The 27,637-nt window shown below is 35.7% G+C and overlaps 1 protein-coding gene across 2 annotated transcripts in view; it reads right to left on the reverse strand.

Moving 5' to 3' along the window:
* The window catches only part of FAM117B (family with sequence similarity 117 member B), a 137,847-nt gene that overhangs the window by 94,115 nt on the left and 16,095 nt on the right, over nucleotides 1-27,637 (reverse strand). For both annotated transcript variants that reach the window (XM_074191620.1, XM_074191619.1), the window contains exon 2: nucleotides 5,440-5,591. In XM_074191620.1, coding sequence (XP_074047721.1) covers nucleotides 5,440-5,591 — 152 coding nt within the window. The remainder of the gene's footprint in view (nucleotides 1-5,439; nucleotides 5,592-27,637) is intronic.

Below are 27,637 nucleotides of genomic sequence, written 5' to 3' on the forward strand. Positions count from 1 at the left end.
ATATCCTTAAAGAGAAGAGATGTCTAAGAGGTAACAAGATCAGACAATAAGCTATCTTTTTTTTAAATTAAAGGGAATAGTCCTTGCACTTTGTTCAAACTCCACAGCTCCTTATCTGGATACAGATGGTACTCTCCTTTGCAGACAGCCCAAAATTGTTCCCGATTGTTGCACTGATGGAATGAGCAAGTCCTTCAAGCTTGAACATCACTCCCATGTTGCTGTTAGGGTGTACAGTGTTCTGGTTCTGCTCATCTCACTCAGCATCAGTTCATGCAAATCCCTCCAGGTTTCCCTGAAATCCCGTCCCTCCTGGTTTCTAATAGAACAATAGTGTTCCATGACAGACATACCATAGTTTGCTAAGCCATCCCCCAACTGAAGGACATTTATTGGATTTCCAATTCTTTGCCACCACAAACAAGGCTGCTATAAATATTTTTGTACAAGTAATGTTTTTACCCTTTTTTACTCATCTCTTCAGGGTATAGACCCAGTAGTGGTATTGCTGGGTCAAAGGGTATACGCATTTTTGTTGCCCTTTGGGCATAGTTCCAAATAGCTCTCCAGAAGGGTTGGATGAGTTCACAGCTCCACCAACAGTGTAATAGTGTCCCAGATTTCCCACAACCCTTCCAACAATGATCATTATCCTTCCTGATCATACTGGGCCAATCTGAGAAGTGTGAGGGTGGTACCTCAGAGAAGCTTTAATTTGCATTTCTCTAATAATTAATGATTTAGAGCATTTTTTTCATATGGCTATGGATTGCTTTGATCTCATCTGAAAATTGCCTTTGCATATCCTTTGACCATTTGTCAATTGGGGAATGTTTTTTTGTTTTAAAAATATGACTCAGTTCTGTGTATATTTTAGAAATGAGTCCTTCGTCAGAATCATTAGTTGTAAAGATTGTTTCCCAATTTACTACATTTCTTTTGATCTTGGTTACATTGGTTTTATCTGTGCAAAAGCTTTTTAATTTAATGTAATCGAAATCATCTAATTGGTTTTTGGTGATATTATCCAACTCTTCCTTAGTCATAAACTGTTCCCCTTTCCATAGATCTGACAGGTATACTAGTCCTTGATCTTCTAATTTGCTTATAGTATTGTTTTTTATGTCTATGTCCTGTAAACCATTTGGATCTTATCTTGGTAAAGGGTGTGAGGTGTTGGTCTAATCTAAGTTTCTTCCATACTACCTTCCAATTCCCAGCAATTTTTATCAAAGAGGGAGTTTTTATCCCAATGGCCAGACTCTTTGGGTTTATCAAACAGCAGATTACTATAATCATCTCCTGCTTTTACACCTACTCTATTCCACTGGTCCACCACTCTATTTCTTAGCCAATACCAGACAGTTTTGATGACTGATGCTTTGTAATATAATTTTTAGATCAGGTAGGGCTAAGCCACCTTCTTTTGCACTTTTTTTTTCATTAAGCTCCTGGCAATTCTTGACTTTTTATTTCTCCATATGAATTTACTTACAATTTTTTCTAACTCATTACCTTCCTTTCTTCTTAAACTCTTTACATTTTACTGTCCTCCATGCATGCTCCAGGAATCAAGAAACACTGATATATAGTCCCCATCCTATTGCCAAGTCTTTGGCACCAAATGCCCCCCCACCCCTCATGCCTGTTTTCTTGACTTCCTTCAAGACTCAGCTCAAGAATGAATGCAGTGGGGCGGCTAGGTGGCGCAGTGGATAGAGCACTGGCCCTGGAGTCAGGAGTATCTGAGTTCAAATCTGGCCTCAGACACTTAATAGTTGCCTAGCTGTGTGGCTTTGGGCAAGCCACTTAACCCCATTGCCTTGCGAAAACAAAAAACAAACAAAAAAAGAATGAATGCAGGGAAGTCTCCCTAGTTGCAGGGCAGTGCCCCCTCCAGGTTCCTTCTTCCTATTTTGTATATAATTTGAAGCCAATGACTTGCTGACAAATTGTCTCCCCCCCATTAGAATAGGAATTTGTGAGGACAGAGACAGTTATTTGGCCTTGCTTTATATTCTCATCACTTAGCAGAATGCCTGGAACATCATTAAATAATAAATGCTAGGTAGTCTCAACAAGCACATCATGTGGATATATATTATATTAGAACAGGATATTTACACACATGGCTATGCAGGAAAGGGTCAACATCAAATTTACTTAAGATTTTGGCTAAAATCTTAGGGAGGAAGAAAAAATTCAGACTTCACATTTATTCCTCTGCCTTTGCCAGAGACATTTGAAAAATAGTTCTTTATTCAATCATTAAATGCATTTATTTGAATGTACTCTCCAACAATGCAAATTATATCCTGTGCAAATCTTTTCCATAATTTCTATTAAATTTACTAGAAAAGAATCACTCAATTATAGAAGGACTTCCTTGTTTCTCCTGACCTCTCAAGGAATGCATGGCCCATGCACCCAGCTACCATCCCTCACCAAGGAACCATAGTCTTTCTTTGAATTCTCTGAAATGGTCCATGAGCACTCATTAAGGGCTCATTCCAAGTTGTGAGAAACAATGAAGATACCAACCTAGAAATGCTCCCTGCTGTCAAGGATCAGAGTACCTAGGAGGAAACAGGAGGCAGCCAAGGCAGTCCACACTAACTGCAGAGGGTCAGTAAAACTGACACAACGTCTCATTTGGACCAAGTCTTCCAGGAATGGCAGACAGTCTGTGCAGATGTCATGTATAAACAACACAAGAAAGCCAGTCTGGCTGGACCCCAGAATGCCCAGACATGGTCAATATGGAAGAAAGCTGCAAAGGTGGGCTGAGGCTGGGTTCAATAAAAAGAAGGGAATTGATGTGTGTGATCCCTGAAATAATCAATAACTTCTAGAGTTCATTAAGTCATTTATTAAGGAGTGACAGGGTCAACCAAGCTTTTAGAAAAGGAATTAAGACAACTGTGTGAAGGATGTTTGAGAGAGCTGAGGCAGATCAACAAAAAAAGAGGCTCTTAAAGAGGTCTGGGCAAGAGACTAAGTAGGAGAGGGGTGAAGAGTCAAGTAAAAATGACAAGTGTAGGGAAGTGATCAGCTACAAGGTGAGGAGGCTTGAGGAGTTCAGGCAAAGTCAAGTTGATGAAACTAGGTGACAGAAACAGGAAGTTCAGAAGAGCTGGGAGGTAAAGAAGAAAGACATTGAGTTCTATAATGCACATACGGCTGTGTGAAATATTGAAGAGGCAAATGTAATTATGCAACCAGAGCTTATCAGGGTGACTAAGCCTGGCTATACCAGCATGGAAATGAGAATATTGACAAGCTAGGGGAACTCAAGTCATCAAACAGTGTAAAAAAGAGGAGAGAAAATGGGGCAGCTAAGTGACACAGCAGATAGAGCATCAACCCCAGAGTCAGGAGGACCTGAGTTCAAATCCAGCCTCAGACAGTTAAAACTTACTTAGCTGTGTGACCTAAGACAAGTCACTTAACTCCACTACCTTGCCAAAAAAAAAAGAGCAAAAACATCCCAGTAGAGAGTCTAATGAAAAGCTACAGTATTTATGAAGATCTAGCAAAAAAGAACTCAGATCCAATTCAGACAAGAGGAGCAAGTGCTAAAGTGACTGAAAATCAAGGGGGGGGGGGGGGTGTGAGAGAGAGAAGGAGTACATCTTAGAGGAGATCTGCAGAAGAGCTCAGAAGGATCAAGTCCAAGAAAAAGTCATCAAAACTGGCAATTAAGAAACAAAATAACTTTGCATTATTATTGTTGTTCTAAAAGAAATGATGAGCAGGCTAATTTCAGAAAAACTGAAGATTTGCATGGATTGATAGTGAAGGAAGTGAAAAGAACCAGAACACTATATGTAGTAATAGCAACATTGTGCAATGATCAACTATGATGAACTTCACTCTTCTCAGCAATAGAGGTATCAAAGACAATGCCATCTACATACAGAGAAAGAACCATGGGAAAGGAATAGAGATCAATTTTTACTTTCTCAAATTAAGTAAGTTTATTTTTAACAAGAAATAAAGGGGGGGGGGGGGCTGCTAGGTAGTGCAGTGGATAGAGCACTGGCCCTGGAGTCAGGAGTACCTGAGTTCAAATCCAGCCTCAGACACTTAATAATTACCTAGCTTGTGGCACTGGGCAAGTCACTTAACCCCACTGCCTTGCAAAAAACCTAAAAAACAACAAAAAAAAACAAAACAAAAAAAACTTCATATTATGATGGTTCAATTGCAGGTCATGCCATATAAAGATTAGTTGTAAGGAATGGGAATACTGAGCTACAATGAAAATAAAAGATTTAGGATAGTTTTCTTCACCAGCTTGAAAGACTAGGATTAGACTTGTTCTTCTTGGTTCCAGCAAACAGAAGTTGAAGTCAACAAACATTGATTTATACTTACTGTGTTATATGCAATGTATTATATTAAGTGCTAGATTTCAAGTACCGCTCCCACTCATAAAGAGGAGTTCTTGCTCTCAAGGAGCTTACATTCTAACGAGGCAAGGCTACACAGAAAGAACCTGAAAAGTTCCCCTTCTCTCTCAAGAAGAGCAGGGGAGTGATAAGATAAAGAAGTCAGAAAGGCAGGAGTTCAGCTGCAAGTCAAAAGCAAGTGAAGAGACTTGATCTGCAACTCTCCAAGGTAGAGAGGGCTACCTATCTAAGTAGATGGTCTCCCCATCACCTTCATTAAAGATATGCTAGCAAAGAACACTACTGACCATTTGTCAATGAGGATGTAGATGGGATTCTTATTCAAATAAAGGTTTTATCCTGAATCACACTTGAGATTCTTTCCACCTGTGAGAATCTTTGTGACCCAGGTATTTATATACAGAAGACAGGGGATATTTCAGGATCCCAATCTGGCTCTGCCCCTAACTAGTTGACCTTTAACAGGTCATCTTACTTATCTAAGTACCTATTTTCTACAAACAAAGGTTATGCTATCCTTTGTATAATGTTCCTTGGACCTGTAAAACCATGTGCTCATCTTTCTAATTCACAAAACTTTATTCTACACTTTTTCCCTTTTGTGTCCAGGATTCATCCAGAATCCATATTTTGTCAGTAGATGTCACCTCCTTATGTATATTATACTTACACAATATTGGATTCAATATTCTTAGTTCCAAAAAAAATTATGTTTCAAATTAATCAATGCTATATTTTTGAATTTCTGAATATAATATATAGATAACTAATTTTAAGAATACTATCAAAATCTGCTCCATTTTCAAAACTTTAACAGAAATCCAAAAGAAAACTAATAATTTAATACATTAAATAGATTTGCCAATCTTCCCTAGAATGAAATAATTTAAGAGTTCCTTCATAACAAACTATAATAGATAGGAGGAGAAAGTCTATAAGAATATGAAGAGACTTAAATAAAATGAGGAAAGCATTGAGGGAAAAAAATAAAAAGCTTTCAAAATAGAAGCATATATTAAAAGCTTACCTGTGTAGCTTTGTCCCTCATACATGGAACAGACTGCCCATGATTATCACGAGGCCAGTGTCCTGCAAGATAAGGGGCAGCAAGGGTATCTAAGGACGATGTTCGACGAATAATGCTAGAAGGGCTTGATGAAGGTGGCCGTGGTTTGTCACCTAAAGCAAAGACAAAAAAATTTATTTAGGACAATTCATTGAAAGAAATGAACAAAACAAATTTTAGCATACTGAGTCAAATGATAAAGTTTAATTTACTATTAAATAGAACCCAAGATTTTGATGTTATCTTTATTAAAAAAAAACCTTATTCTAGCCAATATTCAAAGGATATGAAGAAACAGTTCTCTGGAGAAAAACTGTAAAGTATTCACAACCACACAAAAGAATGCAAATCACTAATAAGGGAAATGCATATCAAAAGAACCCAATTCTACAAATTGGCAAAAAAGGTCAAAAAATGGCAAAAGTCAACATCAGGAGTTGTGGAAGGACAGGCACATTAATAGTAACTTGTAATTACGTAAATAAAGAAACTAAAGTGTCCATACCCTTTGAACCAGAGACTCCATTATTGAGTTTATCTCCTGAGACATCATTGATAAGAAAGTCCTCATGGATAGAGCACTGGCCCTGGAGTCAGGAGTACCTGAGTTCAAATCTGGCCTCAGACACTTAATAATTACCTAGCTGTGTGGCCTTGGGCAAGCCACTTAACCCCAATGCCTTGCAAAAACTAAAATAAATAAATAAAAATAAGAAAGTCCTCATATACACAGTAAAATTTTTGTTATAGCTATGAATTGCAAACAAAGTAGATGTCATCAGATGGGGAATGGTTAAACAAACTGTGGTACATGAATGTAATGGACTACTACTGTGCTTTAAGAAATGACGATTGAGATGACACCTGGAAACATCTATGTGAACTGATGCAGAATGAAGCAAGAAGAGCTGAAAAACAATACACACAGCAACTACAACAATGTAAATGGAAAGAACTCACAACCAATAAAATCAACTAATTAATTAATTAATTAATTGGATAGGTAAATGAATGAATAAAGCAAAATTTAGGGGGCAGCTAGGTGGCACAGTGGATAGAGCACCAGCCCTGGAGTCAGGAGTACCTGGGTTCAAATCCAGTCTCAGACACTTAATAATTACCTAGCTGTGTGGCCCTGGGCAAGCCACTTAACCCCACTTGCCTTGGAAAAAAAAACAGCAAAATTTAAAGATCAAGTTGGACTCAAAGAGATGAGGCAACATAAACCCACCCCCAACTACTCTTTTTGTGGCTGTGGAAGAATCAAAGAAATGAAACACTGCAAATGCTTTCAGTTTTTAGGTCCTATAGATGCCATATACCTAGGTTTCTATTCATAATGGTAAATCCAAAGAGTAAGGGGGGGGGAATGAAGTTTACACTGTGTCTTGGTGCTTTCCTATTAAGCTTGTCATCTCCTATGTGTAGGATTAAATCTATTTCACTGAATATTTACTAATACTTTATAGGTTGCTACATATTTAGAACTTTCTTGACTGGAAGTAGAAATGGTCAAAGGACATGGGTCCAATATCCTCTGGAGATTTTATACAAGTAAAAATATACTACATACTAGGTCCTAAACCAACTTGCCAGTTGCCTTGCAATGATGTCTTCTTGAGATCTGTGTATATGTAAGAGAGGTTCAGCAAATCAAAAATTGGAAGGTTCATAAAACCACGTAAATCAAACACTTTCATTTTACATTACAATGTGCTGCAAAAAAATTAAATTACCTGCCCAATATTAAGCATACTGAAAGTGGTAAGAACAAAGAGGGAGCTGGTTCTATTAAACAACAAAGAGGTGAGTGCTCACCCACTCCCCAACCATTTAAACATTAAACCTACCACTAAATAAAATTTAAACTCAATCTGATAGGACACAAGGAACATAGTCTCTGATAAAATCACTAGTATTCCAAGAAATTTTAAATTTACCCAAAAAGATAATGAGAACACTGATCAAGGGTACATGTGCTGACATTTTTTAAAAGAGCTTCTACACCAGAATCAGCTTACCTGAAAAAATTTAATCTTTCTATTTGAAAACAAAACATGAACATCTAAAAACTAAACAGCCCTCAAAGAATTTATAAAGAAAAAACATAGTTCAAAAGAGTCTTTGAAGCCAAGCTGGAAAAATACCCAGAGAGAAACCTTTGAAACCTAATAAACTGGCTTTTAATTTCAATGGAGTGGTCAAAGTATGTTAGTTATAGTATTCAATGACATAGCTAGGTTTCAGAAAATAAGCAACAAAAACAAAAGGCAAAGTGAATTAAAGGTCTATAATTTAAAGATCACCATGGGGAAATCTGAGTTAAATCTGATCTCAGACACTTAATACAGTATTTCTCCATGTATTGAACAATTTGAGGTTTAAAAACTGGGATGTAGATTTTTTACTTGCATTTCCTGCTTTTTCATACTTGAAGTCATTGTGCTCTTTGTTTTTGAATTTGATACTGGTATATTAGGTTACATTTTGTCATATTTTGCCCAGAAATGGCTCAGAAAAGATTTTTGTCCAGTGCTGAATTCAAGTTTAATGAGATCCAGTTTGCAAAAGTGAATGGAAATCATGCCATCGAACATCAGTTTGGTCCTCCTCCAACTGAGAGAACAATCTGAGACTGGCTACAAGAAGAAGAAACCCTCCTGAAAACAACCCAGCAGAAGGAGACCAAATGGCCTGAGTTAGAGAGAACTGAAGAGATGGATTGAAGGGTTAAAGGGCCATTGGAATTCCTGTTCTGTTTCAAATGGTTCAGTAAGAAAATTGACGATGAAAAAAAGTGAATGATTTCAAAGGAGGGCAGAATGGTCCTTCAGGTTCGTGAAATAGAATGTACTAAAGCATGTGTCCGCTCACCAGACTTGTTCCAGGAAGTGCTTCTGTGAGCGAGCAGATGCCAGAGCACAGGCAGGAGAGCAGTCAGAGCCTCTCCTAAACCAGTGATTCCTCATCAAACACAGATGAGGACAAGCTAATGGATAGGAGTTTTGACAGAGATGAGGAGTTGTATGAATCTGACCATGAGTAAAATGAGTTCAATAATGTAACACATTTTTTTTTCAAATTTCTGGCTCATGAGGAAATATGGTAATTACCTAGCTGTGGGACCCTGGCTAAGTCTTACTTAACCCTATTGTCTTGCAAAAATAAAAAAAATGACGCAGCAGCCCTGTTTGTGGTGACAAAGTATTGGAAATCAAGTAAATGTCCTTCAACTGGGGAATGGCTTAGTAAACTGTGGTATATGTATGTCATAGAACACAACCGTTCTATTAGAAACCAGGAGAGATGGGAATTCAGAGAAGCCTGGAAGGATCTGCATAAACTGATGCTGAGTGAGATGAGCAGAACCAGAAGAACACTGTACATCCTAACAGCAACATGGGGGTGATGATCAACCTTGATAGACTTGCTCATTCTGTCAGTGAAACAATAAGGGACAATTTTGGGCTATCTGCGATGGAGAATACCATCTGTATGCAGAGAAAGAACTGTGGAGTTTGAACAAAGTTCAAGGACTATTCCCTTTAACTTAGGAAAAAAAACCTGACAACTTGTCTGATCTTGCTATCTCTTATACTTTATGTTTCTTCCTTGGGGATATGATTTCTCTCTCATAACATTCAATTTGTATCAATGTATACCATGGAAACAATGTAAAACTGACAAAATGTCTTCTGTGGGGGTTGGGGGGGGGGAAGTAAGATGGGGGGTGAAATTGTAAAACTCAAAATAAATTAATAATTAATTTGAAAGATTAAACTGAAATTAAGAGAAAAAAACAACAAATGTCCATTCCAAGTAAATGTTCCTATTTCTCTGAAAAAAATATGAGAGGTTGGAATAAAGTCTAAGATATGCTTAACATAAAATACTGCAATTTTATTTGTTATTCTTAAAGTAAATTTATCTGGTACTATTATTCTTTCCAATAAAAATAAAGTTTATATTACTTTCTGGACTAATGAATAATAATTTATTTTAAAAAATAGAAAGTCAATTTTTTAAAATTATAAGTTAAATATAAATGACTTGAATTCTCATATGAAAAGAAAGAAGTCAGAGAAAAAATTAAAAGTAGGCTATCAGTCAGCCAATGATTAAGTGCTTACAATGGATCAGGTACTAAATAGACAAAGAAAAGTACAAATATAGTCCCTTCTCTTAAGAAGTTTATATTTTAGAAATGAGTCCTTTGTCAGAATCATTAGTTGTAAAGATTGTTTCCCAGTTTAAGACATTTCTTTTGATCTTGGTTACAGTGGTTTTAGCTGTGCAAAAGCTTTTTAATTTAATGTAATTGAAAGGAGTCATTTCTGAACTATATGGAGAACTGAGTCATAATGTTTTTTACAATTTGTTTTAATTTTTTTTTTTAGGTTTTTGCAAGGGAAATGGGGTTAAGTAGCTTGCCCAAGGCCACACAGCTAGGTAATTATTAAGTGTCTGAGACCAGATTTGAACCCAGGTACTCCTGACTCCAGGGCCGGTGCTTTGTCCACTGAGCCACCTAGCCGCCCCGTCATAATTAAAAAAAACAAAACAAAACAAAAAAACAAACCATTCCCCAGTTGACAAATGGTCAAAGGATATGCAAAGGCAATTTACAGATGAGGAAATCAAAGCAATCTATAAATATGAAAAATTGCTCCAAATCATTACTTATTAGAGAAATGCAAATTGAAGCTTCTCTGAGGTACCACCTCACACTTCTCAGATTGGCCAATATGACCAGAAAGGATAATGATCATTGTTGGAAAGGTTGTGGGAAATCTGGGACATTATTACACTGTTGGTGGAGCTGTGAACTCATCCAACCTTTCTGGAGAGAAATTTGGAACTACGCCCAAAGGGCAACAAAAATGTACATACCCTTTGATCCAGCAATACCACTACTGGGTCTATACCCTGAAGAGATGATGAAAAAGGGTAAAAAGCGTCACTTGTACAAAAATATTCATAGCAGCCCTGTTTGTGGTGGCAGAGATTTGGAAATTAAGTAAATGTCCTTCAATTGGCTTAGCAAACTGTGGTATATGTCTGTCATGGAACACTATTGTTCTATTAGAAACCAGGAGGGATGGGAATTCAGGGAAGCCTGGAGGGATTTGCATGAGCTGATGCTGAGTGAGATAAGCAGAACCAGAGAAACACTGTAAACCCTAACAGCAACATGGGGGTGATGATCAACTCATTCCATCAGTGCAACAATCAGAGACAATTTTGGGCTGTAGGCAAAGGAGATATCTGTATCTAGATAAAAGAACTGTGGAGTTTGAACAAAGTTCAAGGGCTATTCCCTTTAATTTAGAAAAAAAAGATATCTTATTGTCTGATCTTGTTATCTCTTATACTTTTTGTTTCTTCCTTAAGGATATGATAGCTCTCTCATCACACTCAATTTGGATCTATGTACAACATAGAAACAATGTAAAGACAAATTGCTTTCTGTGGGTGGGGTGGGGGGAGGTAAGTAAGATTGAGGGAAAATTATAAAACTCAAAATAAATAAAATCTTTAATAAAATAAATAAAAATAAAAAACAAAAAAGAAGTTTATAGTCTAATGAAGAGATATAAATAAGTTAAAAAAATATTTGCCCTAAAAACAATGGTAAATCAGATTTGTTCATTGATATCACAATTATTTAATGATTTTGGAAATGTTAGCTATGACAAAGCATTAGACAAGAAATGAAAGGGATAAATTTTTGCAAAGGAATGTTTAAAATCTCACTACTGTCCATAAAATTCAAAAAACACAACAAAAAAAGGATGAATGACCTGGAAAATCAGAGGGATGAAATTAATTTATAAAAATAACTGCATTTTTATTTTTTTATTTAAGGCAATGGGATTAAATGACATGCCCAAGGTCACACAGCTAGGCAATTATTAAGTGTCTGAGGCCATATCTGAACTCAGGTGCTACTGACTCCAGGTGCTCTATCCACTGCAGTACCGAGCTGTTCCATAACAGCATTTTAAGATAACATAAATAGCAATACTTCCTGAATTATTTTATTATTTACCTCCCAGTTATTTCATAAAATTAAGCAAAAAGAAAATTTATGCAGGGAGGAAAATAAAAACCCCTGGAACTCATAACTTTTCTGTGACTCAGAATGATTTAAAAACAATACTTCTTTAAAAAAGGAGCAGTAAGGAGGCAGGAGGATGGAGACTGAATGGGGTAAATCTCATTACAAAGACCTACTATAATACAAAGTTGAAGAAGGGAGGAGGTGAGAACCACCTGGATCTTCATCTCATCAGACTTGGCTTAAAGTTAAATTACACACACTCAGTAAAGAAACTTACCTTACCTTTCAAGTATTAAAAGGGGAAAGGGGGAGGGGGAGGGGGAGAGGAGAAAAAGGGGAACTGACAGAAGGAAGGGAAGGAAGAAGGGGAAAAGGGAAAGGGGAAAGAAAGGGGAGGGGGGTTGATATAGGAGGGCAAACACACTGAAGGTGACAGTATTCAGAAACAAAACACCAGGGAATATGGATAAAGGGGAAAAAGGTAAAAAATACAAACAGAGGGAAGACAGCATGGAGGACAATAAAGAGTTAGTAATCATAACTTTGAATGTGAATGGGATGAACTCTCCCTTAAAATGTAAGTGAATAGCAGAGTGAATTAAAAACTAGAATCCTATAATATGCTGCTTACAAGAAACTCATTTGAAACAGAGATACATATGGAGTAAAGGTAAAAGGCTGGAGCAAAATATTTTACTTCAGCTGAAGTGAAAAAACCAGGGGTAGCAATCCTTTACTCAGACAAAGCAGCTACAAAATAAAGATAGTGTTAAAAGAGATAAGGAAGGAAACTATATCCTCCTAAAAGGTACTATAGACAATAAAGTGATTTCAATACTGAATCTACATGCACCCAATGGCATAGCTTCCAAATTCTTAGAGGAGAAGCTAAAAGAACTACAGAAAGGCATAGACAGCAAAACTCTACTAGTGGGAGACCTCAACCTCCCACTCTCAGATTTAGATAAATCTAATCATAAAATAAACAAGAAGGAAGTTAGGGAGATAGACTGTTACAAAACCGAGATATAATAGACTTATGGAGGAAACTGAATGGGGATCAAAAGGAATAAGAAATGAAGTAAATTGGGAAACAATTTTTACAACTAGTATTTCTGACAAAGGACATATTTCTAAAATATGCAGAGATCTGAGTCAAATCTTCAAAAAAACCCAAGCCATTCCCCAATTGACAAATGGTCAAAGGATCTGCAAAGGCAATTTACAGTTGAGGAAATCAAAGCGACCCCTAGTCATATGAAAATGGCTCTAAATCATTACTGATTAAAGAAATGCAAATTAAAGCATCCCTGAGGTAACGCCTCACATCTCAGATTGGCCAATATGACCAGAAAGACAATGATCAATGTTGGAAGGGATGTGGGAAATCTGGGATACCAATACACTGCTGGTGGAGCTATGAACTGATCCAACCTTTCTGGAGAACAATTTGGAATTATGTCCAAAGGGCAATAAAAATGTGCAAACCCTTTGATCCAGTAATACCTCTACTGAGTCTATACCCTGAAGAAATCATGTAAAAGGGTGAAAACATCACTTGTACAAAATATTCATAGCAGCTCTGTTTGTTATGGCAAATTGGAAACTGAGTGAATGTCCATCAATTAGCAAACTGTGGTATATGTATGTCATGGAACACTATTGTTCTATTAGAAACCAGGAGGGGTGGGAATTCAGGGAAGCTGAGCAAGGTGAACAGAACCAGGAAAACACTGTATACCTAACAGCAACATGGGGGTGATGATCAACCTTGATGATCTTGCCCATTCCATAAATGCAAAAATCAGGGACAATTTTGGGCTGCCCGGGATGGGAAATACTATCTGTATCCAGAGAAAGAATTGTGGAGTTTGAACAAAGACCAAAGACTATTACCTTCAATTTAGGGGAAAAAACCTATTATCTTACTGTCTGATCTTGCTATCTCTTATACTTTATGTTTCTTCCTTAAGGATATGATTTATCTCATCACATTCAATTTGGATCAATGTATACTATGGAAACAATGTAAAGACTAAGAGACTGCCTTCTGTGAGGGGGAAGGGAAGCAAGAATAGGGGAAAAACTTGTAAAGCTCAAAATAAATAAATCTTTCTTAAAAAAAAAAGACTATGGGGGGGGTGGCTAGGTGGCATAGTGGATAAAGCACCAGCCCTGGAGTCAGGAGTACCTGGGTTCAAATCCAGTCTCAGACACTTAATAATCACCTAGCTGTGTGGCCTTGTGCAAGCCACTTAACCCCATTGGCAAACAAAACCTAAAAAAAAAGCCTTGAGATGAAAAATATAAGAAGGAACTATGGAGTCTGAATAAAGACTGAAGCATGCTTTAAAAAAGACTCAAAAGAACCTTGAAAGCAGGGGTTAGTATTCATCTATGTCTTGCTACCTGTAGCACTCTCTTGCACAGAGTTGTTGCATAATAAGTATTTGTTAAATTTAAATCAATTGTTGGATATCTCAAGTCCACAACCATTCTAAAACTCATTATTTTCTGAGGCTATAAAAATTCAATACCATCAAAAATGTAAATGGTAAAATGATAAAGAAAAGCAACATGGTAGTGTGGACAAAGGAAGAACTGTGCAGTTAGGAAGATTTACGTGGGTACAAATTCAGCCTAGTATGCCCAAGGCAAGTCACCTAACCAGTTAGTATCTCTAGGAAATTCCAGGGCAAGAAGTTGCACTTGGTGGAGAGAGTTTCCAAACTGAGAATTTCCTAAACCAATGAAGTATATAAGTATATAAGAAGAATAGATAACAAATATAAGTAGTAGCAATAATTATTTTTAAAATTACATACTTGTGATACCAATCTTAAAAGGTATGTATATGTGCGTATATGTGTGTGTGTGTGTATATATATATATATATATATATATACACACACACACACAAGGTATATATATATGTATATATATACATATATATATACACAAGGTATATATATGTGTGTGTGTGTGTGTGTATACACATATATATACACACATACACAAGAGCAGATCCGAAGCTTAAGACATTAAGACTTTTTACTAGAAACAATTTTATATTATACTAAATACAACCAGATTTCTCATCACATCATTGTTGAAGTGCATAATCAGATAGATCAGGTGCTAGGATACTATTCTGTGATGATTGGAGATGGGAATGACATGACAGAAGAATGATTTTACAAGAATTATTCCAATGTCCAGACCGTACACAGCAGACTAGACATTTTCTCAGCTATCATGACCTCTGAAACCCCTCTAATAGAGATATGATATGCCAAGGATGAAGCAATGTTACCTCTTTCCATGGTCTGGAAGTCTAAAAATCCAAATAGGATAAAGCTCCATACCTAGCAACCTGGCTCTGCCTACCCTAACCACCCCACCCTACCCCAATCACTAACCCTCTCTCCCAGGTCAAAAAAACATGGCAGGACCTGGGAAGTGTAGCACAGCCCTCCAGCAAGCCTGAAGGAAAGATCATCCTGAGGTCACTTGGGCTCTGAGTTGGGGCAGAGAAACCTTGGCTGGTGAACCATGATTTTCCCAGCATGAAGGAAAGCTGAGACCCAAGACTGATCCAACCTCGCAAGAAATGAACATGAGAAGGGAGGAAGTCAGAATGGGAGTAATAGGGGAAAGGGGGGAAAAGACCAAAACACTACCAAAGATGTCAGGAGGAAAAAAAGACCTCGAGCATAAGCAGATAATCAAGGAAATATAGCCTCCAGATCTAGTAAAGGAGCTCAGACATCTATGAATAAATACTGAAAAACAAAGGAAAATGATTTATTATCTGCTGAGGCAGAAGCTGCAATGGACTGAAGATAACATGAACCCCAGAGCATACTATTTCTAAATGGTTGAAAAAACAATCAAGAATTGGCAGAAGCATTGATGGCTTGCACAGCACAAATTATGGGCATAATATAAAAATTTGAATTCACAAATCAATCAATTGGGAATGCAAATACACAGAAGTGAAGAATCATATGGACGAAGCAAAGTAAGAAGTAATAACATTGAGTACCAGATTTCAAGCTCTGTTAAAAAGCTGTAAAAATCAAAACAATCCGATAGTGGTAGATCAGTGGAAAAGATTAGCTATTCAGTCATTTAGTCATGTCTGAACCTTTGTGATCCTATTTAGACTTTTCTTGGCAAAGGTACTGGGATGGTTTGCCATCTCCTTCTCTTTTTACAAATGAGGAACCTGAGGCAAACAGGGTTAAGTGTCTGAAGACAAATTTGAATTCAGGAAGATGAATCTTCCTGATTCCAAGCTTTGTGCTCTATCCAGTACACCACCTGGTAGCCTCTAGGTATGCAAGTAGATTGAATCTGAGATTGAAAAATCCAAAGATCCAAACCTTGCAGCTCATTATTGACAAAAATCACTGGTCAAACAGTAAATCAGTCTGGCAGAAATTAGGTTTCCTAGAATATACCAAGATAAACAAATTAAGGGAGCAGAAGAGAAATTTATGACCAAACAGGGGATAGAGGTAAAATGAATAATATTATTATATGAAATTTAAATAGCTTTGCACAAACAAAAACAATGCAGTCAAAACTAAAAAGATCTGGGGAAGGGGTGGACAACAAATTTCTCTACCACATCACACCAAATAGTTTAATAAACAAGACAGAAAAGGAAGATGACAAATGTTGGAAAGGATGTGGAAAAATTAGGTCACCAATATACTACTGGGAGAGTTGTGAATTGATCTAACCATCCTGGATGACCATTTTCAACTATACCCAAAGGCTTTGCTGTAGCAATATCAATGCTAGGTCTGTACCCCAAAAAGATCAAAGAAAAAGGACCTCTATGTACCAAAATATTTATAGCAGCTTTTTGTTATGGCTAAGAAATTGAGGGGAACTGAGGGGATTCCCATCAACTGAAGAATGGTTGAACAAGGTGTGGAATATGGTTGTGATGAAATACTACTGTGCTGTAAGAAATGATGAGCAGGATGCTTTCAAAAAAATCTGGGAAGACACATCAATGAATGCAAAGTGAAGTGAGAAGAATAGGACATTATGTACACAGTAATAGTAATATTATAAAGAAGATCAACTATAAAAGATTTAGCTACTCTAATCAATACAATGATCCAAAACAAGTCTAAAGAATTCTTGATAAAAAAAAAAATGCTTTTTCTCCAGAGAAAGAACTGTGTGGAAGCACATTTTTTCCTTTTTTTTTTTTGGAGGAGTAATATAGCCAATGTACAAGTATATTTTGCATGATTTCACATGTATAATGAGTACCATATTGCTTATGTTCTGGATGGGGGAGTCTAAAAGGAGAGGATAGAAGCTCAAAAAACATGAAAAGTTTTAAAAAACACGTTTAAAAAAAAATTTAAAGAAAAAACAGGGGAGGCTAGGTGGCATAGTGGATAAAGCACAGGCCCTAGAGTCAGGAGTACCTGGGTTCAAATCCCGTCTCAGACACTTAATAATTACCTAGCTGTGTGGCCTTGGGCAAGCCACTTAACTCCGTTTGCCTTGCAAAAACCTAAAAAAAAAAAAAAGGAAAAAAGGAAAAAAGCAAATAAACACATGCTCTCCATATACAACCAGATTAGCAGTAGACTGGGACACTGGAGGAGATGATATGACAGGAAAGGGAATAAGGAATCCAGCAGTGAGGATGAGAAAAGGTCTTTGATGACCACCACTAGGGAATTTAAAATCACTGAGTGTAAGGTGGTGGGGTGGGGAGTTTGTTAATGAATGAGAAATGTCTAAGCAAAATTTTCCTTGTCCATAGAAATTTGGTCTCAGGGTAGTCTTCTCAATTTCTTAGGCAGTTTAATAAAAGGGACAGGTGTTTGGAGCTGAACAAAGTGAACTTTTTCATCTTCCAGTAGGAGACCTAGTCCAATGACTAGCTTTCCCTCAAAGGTAAGAGACTGGTATCATACAGTAATCATTTAATAAATGTATTATATATTTACCTGAACTAAATACAACCTAAATTTCACGGTAATGCTAACCATGCAATAAAAAGTTTGAGTCGATATTTTTCAAAGGAGAAAACCAATTGTCAATCATTTTAAAAGAAAAATTCAACAACAGGAAAACTTTAAGGTACTACCTTGTACCTATCAATTTGGTTAAAAAAAAAAAGAACCCAAGATAAACATTAGCAGGGGGGTGGGAAAACACATTCATTCATGCTAGTGAACTTACAAATAAGTGCACACTTTTTAGAGAGTAATCTGGCAACATGTGTTAAAGTAGCAAAAATAATTCCCTTTGGAAAAATTTAAGATTTTTAAAGTAGCTTTAACTGAAGCTGCAAAAAAATAGAAATTTAACAAAAGGAAAATGAGTGAAAAATTGAAACATTAACATGACAATTCCATGAGGCAATTAAGATAGCTAAATATTAAGAATGTGAAGAAATATCCCTGACTAAGAAAGAAGGAACTGAAAATTATGACATTTTTCAGATTGAAACTCATTTATTTAAATGTTACTGGCTGCAAAAGTTTAAATGAATATGTTGATTGAGTCCAGAATTAATATTTCAAGAAATTAAGGAAAACTGCCCTGATATCTTAGAACCAGAAGGTAAAATTGAAAAAATCCACTGATCACTTCCTGAAAGAGAACCCAAAATGAAAACTCCCAGAAATATTGTAATCAAATTCCAGCACTCCCTGATCGAAGAGAAAGTATTGTGGAACCACAATCAAAATACACAAGACTTAGCTTCCATATTAAAAGGAACAGAGGGCACAGAATATGATATTCCAGAAGACAAAGGAGCTAGGATTATAATCAAGAATAATATACAACTGAGCATAATACTTCAGGGGAGGAATAAAGACATTTAATAAAATAAAAGGACTGTCAAGAATTCCTGTGAAAGGATCAGAGCTGAATAGAAAAATCTAACTTTCAAATACAAGACTTAAGCATAAAAAGGGAAAAAGGAAAAAAATCATTTGGGAAGATGACATTTATAACTCCTAAGAACTTTTCATTATTAGGGAAGAGAGCTAGAGAGAGAATACAGTTGTGTGAGTTGATTACGGTGGAATGATGTCAGAAAAATAAGAAATTAAGGAGTGAGAAAGAAGAATGCACTAGGAGAAGAGGGAGAGGAAGAACTGGGAAAATTACCTCACACAAAAGAGGTACAAAAAGAGGTTTTACAGTGGAGAGAAAAAAAGGTTGGGGAGGTAAAAGACAACCCTTGAATCTTACTCTCATCAAAATTGGTTCCATCTTACCTAACTTGTTAAATAGAAGAAAAGGAGATAAAAGAAGGGGGGGAGGGATAGGGACAACCCACAGAAGGAAGAGGGATTAAAGGAGGTAGTGATCAAAAGCAAAACTTTTAAGGATGGATGGCATAAAAAAGAGGATAAAAGAGGAAGGGGAGAATAGAAGGAAAAAAACATTTTGTAATCACAACTGTGAATTTGAATAGAATGAACTATCATATAACAGAAAAGGACAGTAAAATGGATTTGAAAAAATCCAGTAAGATGTTGTTTACAAAAAAAAAAGCACTTGAAACAAAAATAAAAAATAAGGTGCCTCAACAGAATCTCTTATACTTCAGTTAAGGCTAAAAAACAAAACAAAAAAAAAAGCAAGCAAAGCTATTGTAATCTCAGACAAGACAAAAGCAAAAATAGAGCTAATCAAAAGAAATAATCAGGGAAAATACATTTTGCTAAAAGGTATGATAGACAATAATGTAGTATCAAAATGAAATCTATATCTATCAAATGGCATTGCAAATTCTCAAAGGAAAAGATGAGTTGCAAGATGAAGCAGATAGTAAAATTATAAAATTAAAAAAGAAAGTTAAGGAGGCGAATAGAATTTCTATGTAAACCAATTCATTTATTCAGCGCCATGCCAATTAAATTACCAAAATTTTTTTATTGAATTTGAAAAAAATTAAATTTATTCTGAAGAACAAAGGTCAAGAAGTTCCAAGTAATTAAAGGAGGTAAAAAAGTAAAGGAAGGTAATCTAGCAGTACCAGATCTTAAACTGTATTATAAAGTGATAATTATTAAAATTATCTGATCCTGGGGAAGAAACAAAATAGTGGATTAGTGGAAAACAGTAGACATACAAAACACAGAAGTTAATGATTATAGTAACTTTGTGTTTAATAAATGTAAAAGTTTAAGCTTTTGGGATAAGAATTTACTATTTAGTAAAATTTATTGGGAAAACTAAAGCAGTTTGACTTATACCATTTACCAAGAGAGGATCAAAAAGGATGCATGACCTAACCATAAGGAGATCTCAAAAGTAAATAATAACATAGACTATATTACCAATCAGATTTATGAATAGAAGAATTTATGAATAAACAGTGAGTACTGTGAAATATAACTGGATATTGATTACGTTAAATTTAAAAGCAGTTAAAAAAAAGCCAATGTTACTATTAGAAGGAATGCAAAAATGGGGCAGGGGGAATTCTAGACAGTCTCTCTGATAAAGTTTCTCAAATATGTAGATAACTGATTCAAATTCATAAAACTATATGTCAAAGGATAAAAATAAGAAAAAATCAAAACTACAATAAAATGAAGAATGTTCTAAAAGAAATGCAAATTAAAACAATTCTGGGTTACTTTGCACCTTAACAGATTGGCTTAAAGAAAAATGACAAACTAATGAATGTACTGTTGATCAAGTTGTTAACTGATCCAACTATTCTGGAGAACAATTTGAAACTATGTCCAAAGGGCTATCAAACTATGTATATACCCTTTGACGAAGCAAAATCACTACAAGGTGTATATCTCAAGGAGATCACAAGGAAAAGGATCTAAACATACAAAAACATTTACAGCAAGCACCAGCCCTGGAGTCAGGAGGACCTGAGTTCAAATCCTTATCAGACATATACTTACCTAGCTGTGTGACCTTGGGCAAGTCATTTAACCCCACTGGCCTTGCAAAAAAAACTAAAAAAAAATTATAACAGCTCTTTTTGTGATGACTAAGAATTGGAAATTGAAGGATCAATTGGGGAATGGATGAACAAGTTGTGGTATATTTGTCTATTATTGTTGATGGAATGATGATGATAATGATGAAAAATTTGACTTAAGAAATGATGATCAAGATGTTTTCAGAAAAACCTTGTACATGAACTGATGAAAAGTGAGCAGAACCAGGAGAACATTATACATGATAAAAACAATAAGATAATCAAGTGTGAATGACTTAACTATCCTTAGTGTCCCCCATCCCCCTCCCAAAAAAGAATGATGGAGTAACTTTTCCTTTTTTTTTTTTAAAAGAATGTGTAGGGGCGGCTAGGTGGTGCAGTGGATAGAGCCCTGTATCAGGAGTACCTGGGTTCAAATCCGGCCTCAGACACTTAATAATTACCTAGCTGTGTGGACTTGGGCAAGCCACTTAACCCCATTGCCTTGAATAAACTAAAAAAAAAAAATGTGTAGCTCACAAACTAGTATTTGATCATGCTCAAGTCTGTAGTCAAACTGTGATACCACCAACATGCCTGCTCAAAACAATGATGTCTTTTGTCCTAGAGTACTCCAACTTTAATTTGGGATTCAGGAAGTGTGTATGTATATATATATATATATATATATATATATATATATATATATATATATATATATATATATATTTTCCCTTGGAATCTCAACTCAAGTAGAAGATCTTTTAATTGCTATTGGACTTTGGTACTCTATCTGCAATGCAAGTAATCACTAACTACTTCTGTTTAAGTCAGAGTAGGGAGGGGGGATTCATTTAAAAGATAACATAATTGCACCCATCATCTAGAAGAAAATCATTCAAAACAACCAGTTTCCCTCTAAAGCTGACAAGACACTACTTTTGTTTCTTGTTATCTCTGAAACCTTTTCTGTCAACAAAAGCTAACTCAAAAACAACCCTTATAATAAGGGCTTGATAAATGTTACCTATTGTTAGCATTCCTGGTGGTTTCCAACTCCAAAATTACTTGATTCTGATAATTTATATAATCATTTAGTTACATTTCATTCAGATCTGCCACTGCTCCACCCAATAAGAATGTCAAATGACAGTCAAATGACAAAACTGATATTTTTGTGTCAACAGTATTTAATTTTCAGTTCATAGGAGCATAAGAGACCTGAAAAAGCCAGCTAATTCAACTCTCTCATGTATAGATGGGGAAACAAAGGCAGTTACTTGACTTAACAAGGGTCACAAAATAAGTCACTTTTTAGTTATTAATTAGTTTGCAGCAAATCATGTAGTGCAGCAAATCATGGAAGTACTTTTCATTAGAACTACAGCTATGCAGTTCTTTTTGGTGGCCAAGAACTGTAAATTGAGAGGATGCCTTATCAAAGGGGGAATAGGTCAACAAGTTGGATACAATTGCTCTATAAAAAAATGATGAGAAACTACCCTCAAAAAAAAACACTTTAAAATTTTTTTTAAATGATGAACAGGATGCTTCAGAAAAACCTAGAAAGACTTATATGAATTAATGCAAAGTAAAATGAGCAAAACCAGGAGACTGTTATACACAGTAAAAAGCAATATTGTAAAATGATTATCTGTGAAGGACTATTCTCATCAATACAAAGATCCAAGACAATTCCAAAGGACTAAATGAAGATCAAGTGTTTACATTCTAAAAGAAAATAAGACAACTGTCTCTTCAAAAAGAAAGGGAGTATGTTGGTTGTAAAGAAGAAAAAGAAAAAAGAGGAAAAGGAATACACTAAAGAAGAGGAAGAGGAGATGCTAATTATTTTTCAAAATTGAAGAACACTGAAAAGAATATATGAATGTGAGGATAGAAATAGAGGGGCATACTTCATGAAATTCACTCTTAAAAGAACTGTGCAAAAGAAGGATTCAATATTCATAGTTTGGTATAGAAACACATTAAAAATTCAAGAGGTCAATATGCAGAGATAGATATAGGAGGTTTAAGAGAGAAGAAAGACTTTCAGAAAGAATAATGAAGGCAAAACAAACTTCTACTAGGGTTAGTTAGGTGGCACAGTGGATAGAGCATGGGCCCTGGAGACAAGAGGAACTGAGTTCAAATATAACTTCAGACTCTTACTACTTAGCTATGTAACCTGGGGCAAGTCACTTAACCCTACTGCCATGCAAAAATTAAACAACAAACTTCAAGTAGAGAGGTCAGAGAAAAAGAAAGTTAGAAAAAAAAAGAGCAACCAGAAATCTGAGTCTGGGTTATGAGGAAAGAGGAAAGGGTAAAAAAGATCATTCTAATTATAGATCACTAGAACTGATTGCATTCCCTATCTTGTCCCACCTTCTTTTTCCTTGTAAAAAGAGGGTAGGAGAAAAAAAGAGAAACTCTAAGAAGTTATGATAAAGGGAAAACAACTTAAATGAGACAAAGAAATTCATGGAATGTATTACATGCATTAGTAGAAAGCAGACTCTAACAATATGTTTTTTATAAGTACTTGAAACATAAACACAAGTCACAATGAAAACAATTTATTCTTCCTCAATTTGAAAAAAACATTCATGTCAGAAACAGCATGGTTAAAAGAGCCAAAGAGGAAACCTATCATTCTAAAAGATATCCTAACAGCAAAAAAATTTATATTCAATATTCACCCTGAAACACATCATCTAAATACTTAAAAGAAAAATCTAACTTAACTACAAGAAATAAACAGTAAAATTATAAAAGGTAGGGGAAATCAGAGTAACACATTTAGACCTTGAAAATCTAACGAAAATATAAGGACTATTATCAGATATGATAGAGCATTGAAGATTACTGAATGAGAATATGCATATTTTAGCAACTTTACAAAACAAGCAAAATCCATGTGCTAGGAAACAACTCAAATTAGAAAAGAAATACTAAATATATTCTTTAATGGCTACAAAGCACAAAAACCCATCATCAACACAAGACATTTCAAGAAAAAATTCAAATATAAACAGAAATTAAATAATTTAATGCTCTAGAATTTATAGATGAAAGATTACAACAATGAGCAACAAATCAAAACTTCCAGGAGAAAATTTCTTGAGAGAAAACCCAACAGCAACAAAAAAAAGGATAAATTAATGAAGGAAAAACATTTCTGGTCTCAAGAGACAATCTAGTTTGAAAGACAACATGCAAAAAACAACTGTACAAACAAGATATAGAAAGTATAAATGGGATAATCTCAGAAAGAAGGCACTAGAAAGAAATTTTGCAGAGGGTGGATTTTGATGTAATATTTAAAAAAAATTCAGGTAGGCCAAAAGGTGGGGACATATGTAGAAAATATGTCAGGCATGGTGGGACAGTGAGTGAAAGTACAGGAGTCAGGAGATGAAGTACAGCCGATTAAGAACATCAAAGAGGCCGGTCAGGGTCACTGGACCATAGAGTCCATGGAGGGGAGTAATAAATAAAAAGACTAGAAAGGTTAGGAGAAGTCAGGTTATGAAGGGCTATAGTCAAACAGGGAACTTAATAAGTGATCCTGGAGGCAAATAGGGATCCACGAAAGTCATGGAGAAGCAGGGAGGTAGAAGATTGACACAAATCAGGCCCAGCTTTAGGAAGAGATCATTTCCTAGACAAACAAATTTTCTTAAAATGGGGGGCAAAGAGGAAGTTGATAAATATAATCAGGAACTTATTTTTTAAAATGAAAATAAGTAAACCATTAATAGTTACAATGATTTTAAAACTAGAGGCAAACTAAATTACTAAAATAAAAAAGGGAAAGGAGTAATTCACAACAAAAGAGAAAAAAGGAATTAGAAACTGTTTTGCAAATTTAAAAGGATGAATATTTATAAATACATATCCATATTTAAAAAACAATCTTCAAGAAAAATTAAATATGTCATGAAGGAATTCACAAAGGAGAAAACATCAAACCAGATGAATTTACAAGTGAATTCTCTCAATTACTCAACAAATTACAATAGTACAGAAATTAACTACAAAAATAGGGAAAAATTAATCTTGTCATATTCTGAGACAAATATGAGACCTAAACCAGAGAGGAAAAAAGCAGAGAAGGAAAACTACAGATAATTATCCTTGAATATCAGTGCAAAAAAACCTGAATATTAGTGAAGGTTACAATATATCAAAAAGATTAAAAGACCAGGGCCACAGGGTACATTCATTATTAGGAAAACCATAAAGATAAAAGGCAAAGGTAATCAAATCAAAGAAACATAACAATAGATAAAGAAGTACTCAACAAACATGACACCAGTTATGCTAAAACACTGAAAAACATAGGACTAAATGAGTCTAATTTACTTCATCTAAAGTAAAATGTTCACATTGCTTATAACAAAAATGTCTAAAGGTAAAGCACTGGCTTAACAAGGACAAGCCTGGAGGCCCACAGGCATAGGCCCTTGAGTCAGGACGACCTGTTCAAGTCTTGCTTCTGTGACTTTTCCAGAGTAGTTGCCAAACTACAATGGGAAAGGGACTTTCCTCATCCAGAATTCCCTCTACCCATCCATTATGGGGAAGGGGGAATGTACATGGGAGGAATCAGTCACTGAAGCTCTGGAAGTCTTGGATCAATGTCCAAGCCCACACTCAGTCTAAAAATGACCAGCTCCCATGAACAATCTGCAGTCTAGGCTTCAGTGAAGCGAGGAAAAAATTTCTGCCAATAAAATGTTCCTCTCAATTTATATTTTCTTCATATTGCTATTATTATCCTTAAAAATTATTTTCACTATTGGTAATAATTGGAAACTTTCACTGTTGGTAATAATTAAAAGCATATTTTTGTTTCTTTCTCCATAAAATGCTAGGATTCTTTAAAGTAAGCCTAAGACGTGTGGATTTCTTTATGTTTCTTCACACCTGGGTTAATGCATATGGGGGAAACAGGTGTATAGAGTTCATATTCTTATTAAAAACATGGTAAAAGGGCTGCTAGGTGGTGCAAAGGATAGAGCATCAGCCTTGGAGTCTGGAGTACCTGAGTTCAAATTCAACCTCAGACACTTACTAATGACCTAGCTGTGTGGCCTTGGGCAAGCCACTTAACCCCATTTGCCTTGCAAAAAACCTAAAAAAAGAAAAATAAATTTTGAAGTCAAACTTTGCACAAGCCTTTTTATCAAAATGTACACAACTTCAGAATCAAAAGTATTTCTAACTCATAGCCTTTGATATAAAGATTATTTAGAAGTTTCAGAAACTTCCTCAATTCAAAAAATCACAAACCCATCCTATCAGTGAAAATCAGAATGAATTTACAAGCAAGGACATGATTTTCTATCAAGTCTACTTGGTCTTTCCAGAACATAAAAGCATACTTTACCTTCCCCTTTAATCATAGCCTCTTACCTCCCTTTTTCAATTAAAACCCTTTAATGTCCTCTGTTGCTCTCTCTTTCTCAAAATGATCCCTTCTCCTTTCTATTCCACTACTAACAGAACCATATACCCTTACAATACTATAATAGCTGATTTTCTTGCCTCCCAGTCTCTCTATCCTACAATGCATCTAGTAAACTATAACCAGATTAATATTTTTAAAACTAATTTTGGAGGGGCGGCTAGGTGGCACAGTGGATAAAGCACCGGCCCTGGAGTCAGGAGGACCTGGGTTCAAATCCAGTCTCAGACACTTAATAATTACCTAGCTGTGTGGCCTTGGGCAAGCCACTTAACCCCATTTGCCTTGTAAAAACCTAAAACAAAAAACAAAAAACTAATTTTGGAAATAATCTTCAATCCAAAACCTCCCATAGGAAGAAACTTAGATTAGACCAACACCTCACACCCTTTACCAAGATAAGATCCAAATGGATAAAGGATTTAGACATAAAAAACAGTATTATAAAAAACAGTATTATAAGCAAATCAGAAGATCAAGGACTAGTTATCTGTCAGATCTATGGAAAGGAGAGCAGTTTATGACTAAGGAAGAGATGGAGAACATCCCCAAAAACAAACTAGATGATTTTGATTACATTAAAAAGCTTTTGCACAGATAAAACCACTGTAACCAAGATCAAAAGAAATATAGTAAACTGGGAAACAATCTTTACAACTAATGATTCTGACAAAGGACTCATTTCTAAAATATACACAGAACTGAGTCATATTTTTAAAACAAAAAGCCATTCCCCAGCTGACAAATGGTCAAAGGATATGCAAAGGAAATTTACAGATGAGGAGATCAAAGCAATCCATAACCATATGAAAAATTGCTCTAAATCATTACTTATTAGAGAAATGCAAATTAAAGCTTCTCTGAGGTACCACCTCACACCTCTCAGATTGGCCAATATGACCAGAAAGGATAAAGATCATTGTTGGAAGGGTTGTGGGAAATCTGGGACACTATTACATTGTTAGTGGAGCTGTGAACTCATCCAACCTTTTTTGGAGAGAAATTTGGAACTATGCCCATAGGGCAACAAAAATGTGCATACCCTTTGACCCAGCAATACCACTACTGGGTCTATACCCTGAAGAGATGATGAAAAAGGGTAATGACATCACTTGTACAAAAATATTCATAGCAGCCCTGTTTGTGGTGGCAAAGAATTGGAAATCAAGTAAATGTCCTTCAATTGGGGAATGGCTTAGCAAACTGTGGTATATGTATGTCATGGAACAGTATTGTTCTATTAGAAACCAGGAGGGATGGGAATTCAGGGAAGCCTGGAGAGATTTGCATGAACTGATGCTGAGTGAGATGAGCAGAACCAGATAAACACTGTACATCCTAACAGCAACATGGGGGTGATGTTCAACCTTGATGGACTTGCTCGTTCCATCAGTGGAACAATCAGGGACAATTTGGGGCTGTCTGCAATGGAGAATACCATCTGTATCCAGATAAAGAGCAGTGGAGTTTGAACAAAGTTCAAGGACTATTCCCTTTAATTGGGGGAGGCAGATATCTTATTGTCTGATCTTGTTATCTCTAAGACTTTTTGTTTCCTCCTTAAGGATATGATTTCTGTCTCATCACATTCAATTTGGATCAATGTACAACAGTAAAGACTGACAGATTGCTTTCCATGGGGGTGGGGGGAGGGAAGTAAGATTGGGGGGGGAATTGTAAAACT

This window comes from Macrotis lagotis, chromosome 6 (genome assembly GCF_037893015.1).
Source record: "Macrotis lagotis isolate mMagLag1 chromosome 6, bilby.v1.9.chrom.fasta, whole genome shotgun sequence".
NCBI classification, from domain to species: domain Eukaryota; kingdom Metazoa; phylum Chordata; class Mammalia; order Peramelemorphia; family Peramelidae; genus Macrotis; species Macrotis lagotis.